This window comes from Notolepis coatsorum (genome assembly GCF_963971535.1).
Source record: "Notolepis coatsorum genome assembly, chromosome: 2".
In the NCBI taxonomy this organism is placed as follows: domain Eukaryota; kingdom Metazoa; phylum Chordata; class Actinopteri; order Aulopiformes; family Paralepididae; genus Notolepis; species Notolepis coatsorum.
In genome coordinates this window covers 205102782-205118664 of record NC_140166.1, presented here as the reverse complement: position 1 = coordinate 205118664, position 15883 = coordinate 205102782, and the positions used below count along the sequence as shown (strand labels likewise).

The 15883-nt window shown below is 42.5% G+C and overlaps 2 protein-coding genes across 3 annotated transcripts in view; one reads left to right on the top strand and one right to left on the bottom strand.

Moving 5' to 3' along the window:
• The window catches only part of rnf13 (ring finger protein 13), a 108354-nt gene extending 104115 nt beyond the window's left edge, over positions 1 to 4239 (top strand). Inside the window, exon 10 of the mRNA XM_084338235.1 lies at positions 1239 to 4239. Within this exon, the coding sequence (XP_084194361.1) occupies positions 1239 to 1612 (374 nt within the window). The 3' untranslated portion in view covers positions 1613 to 4239. The remainder of the gene's footprint in view (positions 1 to 1238) is intronic.
• On the bottom strand, positions 4064 to 14394 carry LOC311248990 (profilin-2-like). Of its 2 annotated transcripts, none has more exons than XM_084338236.1 (3): positions 14087 to 14394; positions 11209 to 11401; positions 4064 to 6027 (listed from the first exon to the last, which is right to left on the bottom strand). In XM_084338236.1, the coding sequence occupies exons 1-3, from the start codon at positions 14213 to 14215 to the stop codon at positions 5930 to 5932; spliced, it is 420 nt and encodes a 139-aa protein (XP_084194362.1). In that variant the 5' UTR covers positions 14216 to 14394; the 3' UTR covers positions 4064 to 5929. The 2 variants fall into 2 exon arrangements, with proteins under 2 accessions (XP_084194362.1, XP_084194363.1); XM_084338237.1 differs by lacking the exon at positions 4064 to 6027 and adding an exon at positions 6034 to 6513.
• Between the last annotated feature and the right edge of the window lie 1489 nt (positions 14395 to 15883).

Sequence of the window (15883 nt, the reverse complement as noted above, 5' to 3'; positions counted from 1 at the left end):
CCCCTAATTGCTCACGATGAGCAGGTTGGCACCTTGCATGGTTGCCTCTGCCTTCGGTGTGTGAATGGGTGAATGTGAGGAACAAATTGTAAAGCACTTTGGGTAAAAGCTCTATATAAATGCACCATTTACCATTTTTATTTAGCTGTAACATTTGGTAGCTGACATAGCAGCTCTAATGTTTGGTGTCAAATGTTAATGCGATTGCTAACAGCGAGAGATGCTTTGCATTTTGGGATAGAACCATTGCATTATGTGATAGACAATTTTTCATGACATTAATGGGGACAGCCATATTAAATATAGTCCCACATTAACACAACACAAGGATTCAGTGTCCTCTGATGACATCACTGGAGGGCATATTGAGACTCATGAACCCTCTATAACTGTCAAAACTAAATAAATGTATGCAAAACCGTTTAGTTTTGGAAGTTAAATGAAAGTCATTGGGGTATGAAAACATCCATCTTTCAAAGTCACATCCCTTCCTAACAGTTTAACTTTATGTAGTTATGAGAAGTGGAAGTAAATGGGATATCATGCACACAATGTTGAGAGAAATCATTTTTAACTGTTGATTTGCACTAGGATTGCTAGTTATATTTGGTAGTCACTAATCACTATACATATTATACTACAACTCTGTACATACATCACTCAGTTTGTACTAATTTGTATATTTTGTTCCCAGTTTAGTCACCTGTATATTGCGGCTGCACTTTACTGCTACATTTGCACTCTGGTTAGATGCCAAACTTATTTTCATTGTGCTGTACTTGTGCTGTATAATGACTATATTCTAATCCAATCTGTATTATCTACTGTCCAATATTTAGTGCTTAGTGATATTTAAAACATTGTTGAACAAGGAGATCATTTACATTTAACATGTACAATAGGCTAAACCTCCTTGACATTGCACATGACAGCTATAGGATATTTCCCCCACAAGAATGAATGAATGAATGAATGAATGAAAACTTTATTTAATGTAATCCTATTGAAATGTATTGAGCCCTTTTCTTAATTTTTTACCGTTTGTTTGCACGAATGTCAAATTCCATAGGTAATTGTATACGTGGTGGTTCACCCTGTCCTTGGTGATCTTTGACCTTTACCTTTTAAATCACACCCAGAGCTAGGTGTGTCGAGTGAAACACCCATGGCATTGCACGCGCACTTTGACCTGCGTGTTGGCCCGATAACCTCATACCCGCACCTTTCTCACCCTACAGCGTACCACAGCAAGTGCGTTGACCCCTGGCTGACCAAGACCAAGAAGACGTGTCCCGTCTGCAAGCAGAAGGTGGTCCCATCGCAGGGCGACTCGGACTCTGACTCGGAGGAGGGCGAGAGCGGCCCGGAGGAGAACGAGGAGGTGTCGGAGAGCACCCCTCTCCTGCGCTCGCTGGCCTCCACCAGCGCCCACTCCTTCGGCACCATGTCGGGGGCATCGCACTCCGAGCACGAGCAGGAGTCCTCCGAGTACGAGGACGAGCTGGACAGCAGCGGCACTGACGACGAGGTCACCGTGGAAACGGTCGTGGTGCAGCTGCAGCAGCCCTGCTCCGAGGACCACGACTACGAGCGCGACTTGCCCCGTGCCTGAGGACTGACCGATGGCAGGACTAACAGGTCACCAGGGCCCGCCTTCCCCAACCTCACAGCTGCAGAGACTCGTGTCAGGGGATGTGAATGAATCAGATACATGGTTTCATTTTTATTTTATTTCTCTCTTCCTGCCACTGCTTAATGTGTATTTTCCCTCCAAAATTAGAATGCAAAAATCACTATACTTTTTATTTTTTAATCTGCTTCACGGGAGGACTGGGCCAAGTGCCGACGGTGTGTCTGGAAGACGAGTCAGCGTGTTGACAGTATGGTGTACAGTAAGACTACTGTACTCTGGCTGGTCCTCCACTGTTCAGCCACTGAGAGAGGGGCAGCAAGGTCCTGGCCAGAAGTGTGCTTGACACAGGAGCGAAAACATCATGTATATAAAATGTATAGATCACCGCAAGTTCCATCTTCACCTTTTGATTGTTTTGTAGTCCGCATATCTGTATCAGAAGGTGGGGAAGGTCCATCAATGTATATACATACTCATGCTGCATAGAAAGATCTTAATCCATGCACTATGTGGCATCCTTTTTGTAAAATTGAACTGACATTTTCCAAGTGAATACAGACAAATTAATAACCATCGGATTACGGTCTTGCCAATTTCTTTCTAGACGGATCTGGGAGCCCTGTTGTTCCTCTCGGCGTGATTTTTTTTCTTCCTACGACTGATCTGTTGCATCATTCGTAGCATTCAGCCAAAGGATGTGCTCCATGTAGTGTTTTTTTAATTTTTATTATGTCCTGTTATGGATAACTTCACAAAGGTCATGTGTAATGTTAGATGACGGGGTAGAGACTCTTCTACTCAGTGGTACCTGTGTCCACGCTGCACAGTCTGTGGTAGACTTAATTTGATTGGTCAAGACCAAGCAACGGCCTTGTAACATGAGCAGTTATTGGTTGAGGTCTTGAAATATGTATCTGGTCAACTTAATCACATCTTAATACTGTAAGTAGTGAATACAAAACATACATTCTTCTTGTTTCTCTTCTAACAAGGCTTGAACTGTTATGTCGACACGTCCCGTTGCCTTTCTTTTTTTCAGTCGATGTATTAGTCTTGTAAATGTTTTATGCTCACCTCCGTGTACTCGATCTAATTTCACTTCAATTAAAGAAAAATTACACTTTATTTCATCCACTGAATACTTGACATCTGCCCCTCGCGAGGTTTGCCGTCACGGCAGCCGATTGGTTTGATTTAGACATTCTTCTTAGCATTATTCATTGAGATGAATTCAACTTTGTCGTCAGCATATCAAATCTCCAGATGTGTCCTACAAACCTCCCAATTGAATACTTGGGAGGTGATCAGCTCACTCTTGGCTCGTTGTACAGCTGTAGTGTGTTAATAATACTGTAGTTGTAATTACTTAAACATCGGCCCATTAATTTACTACATCTAAAAGATTGTACATGTTGCAAAAAAAACTTGCTTCGTGGTCACATGTTGACCACTTTAAAGCAAGCACTGTAAGACATACGTGTTGCACTCTCATACCGTAGTTCTGCAGTCGATTGACAATATGGTAGGTCAATATTCTTTTAAATTACAAGATGAGCAAAAACTAATTTCTCACTATAAGTCAGATTTAAGTTTTAATCTACACATAGATGAGGGTTTTCACAGCATTTGTGGCACAACTGCAACATACTTTATCTTAAGGCGAGACGGTACCCTCGAAATCACCTTTTTGGAACGATATTGATTGTTATATTTTGCTTCCTTAACATGTCTTATTTCAAACTAGTGGCAATAAAATATCAAAAACACACAATTAGTTGTTTATTTTACTTCATTGTGTCTGTGTCCATAGATCACAATTACAATACAGAACTTTGAGGGCGTTTTCCCAAAAATTAGTTCTTACATGCGAGATAAAAAAAAAAATCCCATTTCCCTAGCACCCACACACCACTTTCCAAATGTCTTCCCATCTATACCCTGCATCTTTTTACAAAGGGGTTTGTTGATATCATTCATAGCTGCAATGTAGACAGCATTTCCTGATTTGAGATTTTTTTTTAAAGACAGCCACAATCCATTTCCCCCTTCTGTAAAAAGTTGTGTTGTCAAAATAATGATTTTTTTTATTATCTGGCATCATCCAATGTGTGGTCTATCCTGGTGATATATGCAAATGAGCGCATATTTAAGTAGGTAACGCCCATTTTGCATAATATAAAATCTCAGAAAACGTGCAATACATTTTTATTAAGTTATGTACATAACTGGGAAAGTTTCATAGTGATATCTATTAAAATATTTGTTTTGCCTATTGGGGGTACCGTTTCGCCTTAAGATTTCTTCCCAAGGAACATTCTAGGAGAACAGGCATTTCAGTCGAGAAATTCAGCTCAAGGTCGAGAGGGCAAACCTGACCAATTACACAACCCCGAACAGCGGACAAAACCAAGAGGGCACATGTACACACGATCTGGTTGGAATAAATTTATTTGATCTGTCTGTAAACAAGGTGATAAATCAATTTATGGCATTTCTTGGTTTATGCATATGAAATCAAGATGTGTTAAAGAGACTGTATCCCAGATGTAAGAAAAATTTAAGAAAAAAAAGGAGGTGTCGGGGGGGGGGGGGGGGGGGAGAAGAAACAGATCAGCGAAGAGTATTTTTAATCAGTAAGTCTCCCACAAGGCTTGAACACTGCAGCTGATGCTAAGACATCCTTAGAAAAGTGCCAATGAAATGACTCCTTATTGGGGAGCAGGTCAAATCCATCTCACAATAGCAACAGGTTTCTCTACATTATGGCACAGGATAGATAAGCCTACATTATTTTTTTTTGTATTTTTTTTTTTTTTGCAAGTTTTCAACAAGACAACCAAAGTGTCCTTATTCCAACCAATCCCATCTCCTGTTCAATCGAGTGTCATTTCTACTTATTTCTTTTTTTTGTTTTGAAGATCTTTTCAGTTGGACATTACATTTAAGTACCGCTTGAACAGACAATTGATATCACATCTTAGGTGATGACTAGAGAACAAGGCAATTTATTCCACAGTTTTGTTTTCATCACACAGCATGGGTTCTACAAATGCAGTAATTCATTTTCTCTCAAAAAAAATAAACTGCAAATTTCCTTCAGACAAACCCTCCCCTTCCCAGAAGCTTTTCATGTCTTCGTGTGATAAAAGAGTGTTATTTTCCCCCAGGTTAGTGTTTTGCCTTCAGCAGAAAAACGAGGTTAGCAGTCGTCCTTCACAATGATTTAGAGCAATTGTATAAATACCCAAAGCTGCGACTAAAATTGGTCCTATGAAAGAAAATTCAAACTGGACACTCCAGATGGTTATGCTGCGATATCTACTGTCCAAAAATGGCAGCCTTTTCAAAAAGAAATAAAATAAAAGATAAAAAAGGAAATATATTACAGGAGCTGGCAAACAATAGTTTTTAAGTGCCTGAGCCATTGTAAGGATGGAATGTCCATGGGATTGGTGTAGTCAGGGAAGTCACGATGAGGGCGAGGAGCTTTCCAGCCCAGCGACGCCGTCTCCTGCCGCATATAGACTCCATCGATGACCAAACTGATCCAAGCGCAATCCCCCTCCCCAAAATTATTCAGTACAAAATAGTGAGGCTGAAGGGAGAGGAGAGTCTGGGAGATGTAGTGGTTGATTAATAACGGAGGGAGAGGGGTCATGTTTCCCGTGTACGTATGGAGTGTACTGTGTTACCTACTATGAATAAACAGGATGGGAGCAGGGGGAGTGGAGGAGCAGACTATTTGGCAGGAGTTGGGGGGGGGGGGGGGGGGCAGATATGCATGCAGTTTCCCCTCCCAGACATGCTCTAGAAAAGGAAGACAGAATGAGCTTGGTTACCACTCAAGTGCTCCAAAAGGCATCGGCTGCTCGGGGGGGGGGGGGGGGGGCACACCACCACAGAAGAAAAAAAAGATGGCACTACTTCAATCGTTTAGGTTTCCTTCACTTTGACGTCAGTGTCACCACTGAGCCTTCTGGCCAGAACGGTCGCTGGTCTTTAGCAAGTACACATTTTTTGTCATGTCTTTGTTAACAACATGCGCATCTTTTTTTTTTAAAAGACTATGGTGCAACAATAGTGCTAGAATGGGATAAGAGTACACAGCGTGAATGCATAAAGATGACGGGGGGGGGGGGGGACGATGATACAAAGGGTAGACTGAAATGGGAGGAGGAGAGGGGGAGAAAGGGAGGGAGGGGAAAAGAAAAAGCAACTACCATCTAGTAGTGGAAGTAGTGTGAAATGCAACAGGTGGTGTGGGTGAGCTGCTAGGTGGCCGGGTGGAGGCTGCCTTTAGTATCCAGACTTCCTCAGGTAATCAGCCATGTGAAAGGATTTCTTGTTGAGCTGCCCTCCGTGGACACCTTCCTTCCCCATGACTAAAACCATCGCTGGAGAACACAATGAAGAAGAAAACAAAAAAACAACAGAAAATCAACAGACATGATGGTGGTTGTGGGGGGGCTGGACAAATAAATAAAGAGACGTCTTTTTCTCTCCCCCCGAGAAACACAGGGGTACATGGTTTGATGACAAAGCCTGGCCACGTAGGACCATGCACATGTCTTTTGCTAGTAACGTTCCCCAGGACGTCATTCAATGGGACTGCTCTGCTCGAAGGGGGGGGGGGGGGGGGGGGGGGACTCTGGACAGCAATTGTGTTTTTAGTTTTTATGAGTTTATGTATTTTTTGTATTTTTTTTTCTTTTCATCTTTTTTTCTCTCCTTTTTTTCCTTCTCTCCCTCAACTACACCACACAGGCTTAAGTTAAGACTAAACTAGAACCCTGAATCCCTTAAGTATTTTGCCATCGAGAATGCCTTCTTATTCAGTCCGCCTCCATGGACCCCTTCCTTGCCCATTACATAGACCAAGACTGAAAGAAAAGAGACAGAGAAGGGACATTTAGAGACGGTGAGGTTAGGAGATCACAGGTGAAAAGAAAACCGTACAGATCCACAACAGGCAGGTGGGACAGGTCAAGTATGAGGGAAGACATAGGGATCAAACCAGCCAGTCTATCTCGCACCACAGGCTACTTGGAACCTAAGCATTCATTTCCTTATCGCGGCTGCTGGGCTTGGCAAAGAAAGTGCATGCAGAGCCAAACTAAATCGGTGTGCAAGTGACGAGGCTTTCAAAGAAGTGCTCTGGCTACGTATCAGGATTGTAGTTCATAGACCCCAAGTGCTCTTTAAAAAAGGGATAGTTCAGATTTATTTACCGATGATGTTGCTCTGTCCTTTCTAGGCACAAGCCACAGCTGTCGTTCATACTAGCTCTAGATGGTTAGCTACAAACCAGTGCAAAGCCAATACGGTCAAGCTCCTGTCCTGCACAAGCTGACGGAGGCTCGCTGACGTCTACCATCAGCTTGTACAGGTGGGAGCGTGACCCCATTGACTTTGCACTGGTTCGTGCACTATCCCGAGCTAGTATGAGGAACAGCCGTGGCTTGTGCTGAGAAAGGACTCGAGCAACACCATTGTTGGTTAAGTAAGGGTTCCAAAAAAATCTGAACTATCCCTTTAAGTAGCAGATCCTCTAACTTCTTAATGCACACTAAACCTAGAGGACCAACACACAATATTTCTTGAACCAATTAGGCACCAAAGTTGACATGGCAGCCAACTTTTAAAGTGCAGTGCTCTGAGTAACAATTATGTCAGACTCACAGCCGGTGACATCAAGATCTTCACACTGATCTTCTATATTTGTCTAATTGGGGCTGAATAATTTCTAAATAAAAATGTGAGCAGATTCATGCCCAATTAAGGCACCGTCATACCATTTAAAAAAGAACCACGGGACACTGGCAGAGACTCTTAAACAAACTTTAACTATCAGGCGTGACACTCCATCTAAGAACGTTCCACTACATCATAAAAAAAATATGATGTTTCAATCAATGACTATCAGACAAAATGGAAACGTGATAACAATAAAACGACACTTAAAATTATTGGTAATTTCCAGTTGTACCCTCGTCTGATTGAGGCCATTTATCAAAAAGCCATGTTTGTAATATTGTTGAATGGATTAGTGTCACTTGTGATAGCTTCTGTGGATTTCCTGACATTTTGAAGTAGCACCTCTACTCCCTCACTCTATCACTACTCACCCTTTTCTCAACTTGCTGCAGTGACAACTTGGTGCTTAACTGGCTCAAGAATCGTCCAATAGCGTCCAATAGCACATTCATCCCTTTACTAAAGTAGGTAGCATCATGCAAGTTGGATAAATGGCTCCACTCTATTGCACAGATGGCTGTAGGAGTGCAATCCTTCAATCTTTCAGCTACAAAAACAATGTGTAACATGCCAGCAGCAGAGGGGAACAGGAAAGTGAATGCTTCTACTACTCACTACTATCACAATGTAGTACACAGCATGCTCATGGTACCTACTATCACAATGTAGTACACAGCATGCTCATGGTACCTACCATCACAAGGTAGTACACAGCATGCTCATGGTACCTACTAACACAATGTAGTACACAGCATGCTCATGGTACCTACTAACACAATGTAGTACACAGCATGCTCATGGTACCTACTATCACAATGTAGTACACAGCATGCTCATGGTACCTCTCCTCAATACATGTGAGAATCCTTTAGTGGCACCTTTTAAGTATAAATATCCATCCTAACAGGAACAAAGTCACCTCGCGGTAGAAGGGAAATGGCTCCCTACTTTGAAGATATTTTGGTACGAGGGAAGAAGAGTGGATTAACCAAGGAGGAGGAAGAGGAGGAAGATACATGCGGTTTAGAGAGTCTTTCAGAGGGCCAGAAATGGGAGCTCGGTCAGTGGAGAGAAGCGGATCAACGTGCCCCTGTGGCAGCACCTCTCACCTGCACACTGTGGTACTAGCGAGGAGGGTGGAGGAGGACAGGACGTCAGGGCCCATACAGGCAAGATGAAATCTGGCACGACTCAGGCAATTAAGACTAATTCTCTCCTAGGGACATCTGCAATTTGTTACTTGTGTACCAATTTTGGGGGAATAATTTGACATCGTATGTTTAGTATTAATACTAGCGCAATTCTTTAAAAAAAATTAATTTCATTTCAAAATGTGTAGTTCTATTATCCTCTTACATTGGATTTATCCATCAAAATAACTGAGCTACATGGTTAGGTAGTACATACATTGAAAAGGACCAGTCTAATCTAGACTTCTCCATTACTTGGAGAATGCCCCCATCGTACAAATGTTGTATATAGGGTGTTTTAGCTGATATCAGCTTACCTTACTAAATGCCATTCACGCTGCCACAGATGTTGAAAGGGGTGGAAAATACTCCATGAGAATTGAATGTTTGTTTTAAAGTCGCTAGGCATATGCAACAGCTTTCTGAAAACCACTTTTTCCAACACTCTACTTAACTAGAAGACCTGCACAGCAAACCTCCACATCCAGTTGGGGGAGCTTGTTATCAACTCCCAGGTAATGAGCTCATTGGAATAGCTTGTAACATTATAATACAGTCAGTAACATTAGAGAAAATCAACAATAGTGATTTTCACAAGGGTAAATTACCTTGTGCCTAGCTACTTTCAAGTTTCATGGAGCATATTTTCAATGCAAGGGTGAAAGGTAGGCTGAGATCTACCAAAACGTACACTTTATACACCTATGCAGCCAAATTTGGTTTAAGACAGGGACTATTTCTGGTAATGGCGATAAGTCAAAATTAGAATGATATGGTCCTTCAAGCAGCGTTTCCGTTAGCCGGTAATTACCGGTATTTGTCCGGCAAAATCTCTTGAAGTCCGACATATTTAATTTCTCCGGTCTTAATGTCCGGTGAAAATAATTCCCTGAGTCTAAGCACAATTTGATTATTTGAATTGTATTAAAATAGGCTAAAATTAAATAGCCTATGCGATGAACGAAACGATCATTACATTTGTTTCCTCGTTGCTTCTAATAATGACAACGACGTTGTCAGCGAGAGCTTTAAAAACGTAGGTCTCGGTTCGCTTCAGCGGACCAAACGCGAACCAAATATAGGAAGTGATTATTATTACCACTGCTCGCAGCACTCACTGCAAAACAAGCACACTGCATCTAATCTCTCTATCTATCTATCTATCTCTCTATCTATCTATCTATCTATCTCTCTCTCTCTCTCTCTCTCTCTCTATCTATCTATCTATCTATCTATCTATGTCTGTGCATCTTGGGAAGAAGGAAGAAAAAACGCGGCTTATTATTATTACCGAGGCGCGCGGCTTATTATATTATTAATAAAACAGCTACTTGTGGGCACTCATAAAAACACCGTGGTCTACAAGTTGTTTAGCGAGAGGATGGTGGTAATAATGTGCTTCAATAGAACAATGGATCAATGCCATGTCAAAACTCGGCTCCGCTGATCTGGGCTCCGCAGTACACACACAGACACACACACGCGCGCGCGCGCACACACAGGATCGCAGCCACACACACATTTCCACTGTCCAATAGACAAGCGCCCTTTTCGACCGCGTGACATTGAGGTGGAGAGAGTAGTCACGCAAACCACGATAATGTTGCCGTGTCTCTGCTTTCTCAGTTCTTCGCTTGATATAATTAATACAAATGTCCAATATAACGGAATTCGTTAGCTCATAAAAATGTGATTATAACAGACTGCTGTTTATTGTCGGACCGACTGCCACATACGCGGTCTATTTTATTTCAAGTCAGCAGCAGCACGGAGACGGAGTATCGAGGGACTTATTTTATTTGGAATATATTAATGACTGTATACGCAAAAGTAGCCTAGTTTTAAGTAATAATATTATAAATCTACATGCCTTGAGGATGACATTCTTTATATAGCCTGCCTATCTCAATTGTTTTAAAGCTCAATAAACTATGACCGGAATTAATCTCATTTGTCCGGTAGTTGAAATCTTGCAGGTCACGGAGACCGGCAACAATTTTTTCTAACGGAAACCCTGCCTTCAAGGACCATTCTTTTGTAAATATTTCATTGTTAAATTGACGAAACCCTCTGAAGGCTAGTAATTAGATTCATGACCAAAGCCACAAAGGGATTACAACTGAAACATGCATTTAGTGTTTGAATGAGTCGAGTATTAATAACAATAACTGAACTAATTTTAAACCATCCAAGGAAGGCAAGGGAACAAACACCCGAGAGAGAAACTTTAGGAACAATAAAGGGGAAATGGATTTGAGAATAATTGTAAAGAATTCCCCTTTACCCTGACTGCTGTTAAACCGAGCTTGCACTTACGATACTCAATCAGACATACGAGCGCTAATAAATAAAACATCCGTGATGCGTTTCTCCTCACTGGAATGACCTCCAGCTGCTAATCACATTAACCTGGAATGTAACCTCTACAATGAGTCATATATTGAGGAAAGGTGCATTCCATTTAGAATCACACATGCACAGACTACAAGTTATAAACGGCTAATCTAGCACACTACTTCCACATTAGCCTATGGCTTCACTGTGGCACTCGAGCCAGTTGACAGCAGGCTGGCACATACCTTTGCCAGCTCTGCCTACGGAAGCGCTCCGACGACAGGGACTGGCACGTACCTTTGCCGGCTCTGCCTACAGAAATGTTGTATGTTGGCTCTCCTCCTTGACTCTTTGTCCTGATGTCCATCGTCCAGTCAGCGTCCACATGGAGGCTGTCTCTGATGACGGAGCACTTCTTATTGCCTAAGGTCATGCCGCCAGTGAAGAAACCCTCTCGGTCTTTCCCTATTAAGGTGTCGATTTCTTCACTCTGAGGGCAACACCAGTCAGACATTAGATTATAATAAATGGTGCATTATATAGAGCTTTTATCGCTTTACAATATTGTTCCTCACATTCACCCACCGATGGCGGAGGCAACCATGCAAGGTGGCAACCTGCTCATCGAGAGCAATTAGGGGTTAAGTGTCTTGCTCAGGGACACTTCGACACGCTGCCCAGGAGGAGCAGGAATCGAACGGGAACCTTCCGATTACCAGACGACTGCTCTACCTCCTCCTGATCCACTGATGAGACGAGACAAACCTTTATTCATCCCCTGTAGGGAAATCCAGGTGTCATAGCAACATAACACAATAAGAAACCATTCCACATGCATCTAGACTTGGGCATTAAAATGAGCATGTTCTGGGATGTACAAACAGGCAGGCTAGTCTCTCACACAATACGACCAATATACTGTAGGTAGAAACAGGGTGAATGACCTCTGGTTACATTGTATATTTGTCAGTAAAATGCAGCCTGTGTGTGACTGCTTTTGTAATGGACCTGCATGATGAGCAAATGTTTCATAAATCTCAGTCAGCAACCACAGCATTGGACTATCACTGACCAAAACAAGAGATCATGCCAGACAGAATATGTGCCTTGTATGGAAAAAGTCATGGCTGCTGAACAGGGCAGAGAACAAAAAGATTCTGGTAGCTCAATGTGGCTACCTTAGCTTGATGGCTTGCTCTGGAAAGGATGTCGGGCCCAGTTTATTAATCACAACAACACGCTTCCCTGGGAATGAAGTTATCTGCAGGATACCACCATTTCACATATGTGGATCATATCGCATGCCAAGCACAGCTGATTTCATTTGACAAATCTAATTATGGCAGATTTGGGCAAACCATGGCTGGCTAACAGCGTTAGTTGGCTGACCTCGCAGGATTATAAAAATAGCATTCTATACTAGCATTCCCTACTATAATGGCCACGAGGTGGTTGCTCGCAGTTATCACAAGCATAATAACATGGATGTGGAAAACACGACATCGCCATGAAGCACCACATTTGAGCATGTTTGTGGTTCTATATGGTGGTTAGTTATCCGGGAGCATGTCTATGTATCCCCGGGTCCTATGTTAGGACCCGGGGAACATACTGTAGGACCCGGGGAACATAGGGATGATCCCAGTTATCCTACAAACAGACTGGGTGGACACACTCCCCGACTGGACACACACAACGCACCCGCCTCGCTCATTTAGCTCAGCTAACAAAGCTAGTTTAGGACATCAGATCATGGTTCTGTTGACAGTGCGGATCAGTGTCATTCTCATTCTGCTTCCAATAAGACAACGATCATTATAGAAGATAACGTTAGCTAGCTCCTACTTTATTTACATGCTTGTTATCCCAACAAAATGGAGGCTGTGTATGAATTACAATCAGTAACGCCAAGTAGTCAGATGTGGGGATATTGGGAAACGTCTATGTATGCTTAAATTATGGCTGACACGTATAACATGGTTTAGTCAGTTGGAATGGTCGTTTTAAGATAGATTTGTGGGCCAACATCGCGATTAGCTTCAGTAAATAAAAATGAATAAGAAACGGGGAGTGAACGCGCCATCTTGGAAAACTAGGGGCGGCAGCAAAGGGCCCCGATTCTTAAAACGCAACTACGCAAACAGCGTAGTGAAAACCAGCTCAGCGGCACGCGAGGAGAGTATACAAGGCCTGCGAACTTTGCGTAAGTTAAGTTAAATGACCAGCGGCCCGACGCTACAGTAGCTCCAAGCTAACGAGGCTAAAGCTCCACGAGAAGAAAACAGCTACATAACGGTAATACAGCGTCGGGCTATAACTTATAGCAACATGAGCTACGTTACTTAGCATTATTAGCTCGCAAGCTGCAGCTTCTCGTGCCATTTAAGGGTAACATAGTAGGTAGGTAAGTTTTATTTTAGACAACATATACAGATCACATGAGTCTTTGCTTTGTCAGGGATAGAGACACGAAAAGCCAAGACTTATTATTTCCATCGTTGTCCCTGGAGTCAATGATGCTTGATTCACACAACTAATTATTACAGTAATATTTCACAATCATTACATTTGATCGTAGTTAGTAGTAACAGTAACTCAAATTGGGCCGATCATCTAGATCGGATAAAAAATCATTAGATCGCTAACGGAACGATTTGAGCTACTGTTGCTATAAAGCGAATGAACCGCATTGACACTGAGCCGTGCATCAAAACAAAGCAACAATAAACTCAGACAATGACAATGTTTGAAGGTAATTAACGTAGCTATCATTTTTAGACCGAAAAAAAACCCGTGCTTTGTCTGACAATGTCCTACCATTATTTTAAATGTAACCCTAAAGAAGCTGCAGCTCGCTGAGCTATAACGCTAATAACGTAACGTTAGCCCAACTCGTATTACCGTTATGTAGCTGTTCTCCTGTGGTCGCGGCGCGGAGCTACTTTATCGCATAACACGATAAAACGATGCCGAACTTCATCTGTTTAAACCCCGGCGTTGGTCCGAAAATGTCCGGAGAACAGACAATAATGGCATGAAAGAGGTGTCAATGCAACAACACAGGAACCATGTGTATCCCATTCAACAAGGCCCCGTTATCCTCGCGATCTGACCCAACACGCAAAAAAAACGACAACCAACCAATTGATCAACATCGCAACAAAAACATACTAACCGTTATGTTGACAAAGGTACCACCGGGAAAAGATGCCCAGACATATTTGGCGTCTGTATACCCAACAATGGCGCAGTCCTGGCAGCTGCCGTCTGCCATCAGGGTATCCACGTAACTTTGCCAGGACATATTTGTGTGGATTACGTTTAAAAGATGGAAATGTGTTTCGTCAAATAAGTCACAGGTGGTCTGTCTCTCGAGCAATGCAGAGTTGTGAGCAAGCTGTATTGTGTCAGTGGTTCAGGCCTCCAGCAGCAGATCCCCAGCTCCGTCACTCCCCGCTTTCTTCTGGTGGGTGTGATGATGGGCAGGACGCGAAAATGAGCCACTGCAGCCGGGCAGCGCGTAGGGTGGAGTCATTGTGAAATCACTCCGCGCGAGTCGTGGTTAGGCCCTCCTGTTCCTTAGTATAAAATACACTCTGTGGCGGATGAGGCAATAGGGGATATCTGCAGAGCCGCAAGCCCAACGTCTGGGCGGGGCTTCGGGGCTTGTACTTTGTTTGACTGTGCAGTAGTCAGTTCTGCAGATATACCCTACTCGGATGAGGACACCGCGTTAGATCAAATGGGTGATCATAGATGTCTGATGCTAGATCGGACGGGGTCATTGGCGTTTTATTGCCGGTTTTCAAAAGCCTTTTCCCAAGCCGCAAGTGGTCATCATTTTAATGTTAAAGGTTGTTTGTAAACATATCCATATTCCTACCCTTAACCACTCCCACTATCTAAAACATAACAAAAGAATGGTGGATGCTGGATGCAATCCTACCTGAATGAATGAATGATTGAATGAAAACTTTATTAACAGATTGCAGAATGGGTACAGTACAGTACAGCTCAATACATACAATTGTTAAGGGGATGCAGACCAGAGAAAGACTTTCGTCTTGTTTACATCAGGGTCCCCCATTTTCAATTCATCGTAACATATGACATACATGACATACAGATAGACAGTACTGCTACATCTATACATTTATGACATACCAGATTTGCAAATACAGTACTGTTTGTTATACGAAAAGAGTCCAGAAAAAAAAGTATATACATTTGACGTAGAAACTGTACATTGGAGGAGGTTGGGTAGGTGGGGGGGGACCAGCTCACTGATAGACTATCAAAACCAATTGCTTTTAGCTTGTCAATCAGAATGGTGTGATTGACAGTGTCGAAGGCCTTTTGGAGGGGAGAGAACAGATGGTGGAGGTAAATGGTACCCTATCCCCCCCTCTCCCAGTGAGTTGTGGTGTTCCACAAGGAAGCATACTAGGACCGCTACTGTTCCTAATTTATGCTAATGACATGTCGTCAGCTTGTGACTGCAACTTGTTCCTGTTCGCGGACGACTCAGCCCTGCTGGTCTCTGACAAGAACAAGTTACAGGTTGAAAAAACCCTCAGCTCTGAACTAGGTAGAATCTGCACCTGGCTCGCTGATAACATACTATCATTACACATGGGCAAAACAGAGTCCATTCTCTTCGGTTCAAATAACAAACTCAGCAAGGCCGACTGCTTCTCAGTTACTCATGAGTTATACCTTATTTCTATTGGCTTAGTTGCCAATAGAACCTTGGGCTCTATGAAAGGCGCTATAGAAATTTGATTTATTATTATTATTACACTGTTAAAGTACATTTCAGAATACAATGAGGCTTAGCTGTATATTTAGGTTATTGCATTATATGAATGTGTGTTTATTTTTATAACCTTACATTGAAACGGCATTAGGAATATTGATTGGATTTAGATAAAGTCATTGAACCGGCTTATTTGTCATAATAGAACGTTCTAGA

Excerpts from the sequence above, each read along its gene's own strand:
- LOC311248990 (XM_084338236.1), bottom strand. The coding sequence starts at position 14,215 with ATGTCCTGGCAAAGTTACGTGGATACCCTGATGGCAGACGGCAGCTGC. Across the intron at positions 11,402-14,086 it reads GTACCTTTGTCAACATAACG|AGTGAAGAAATCGACACCTT; the intron begins GTTAGTATGTTT and ends TGTTGCCCTCAG. Across the intron at positions 6,028-11,208 it reads TGTAGGCAGAGCCGGCAAAG|CGATGGTTTTAGTCATGGGG; the intron begins GTACGTGCCAGT and ends TGTGTTCTCCAG.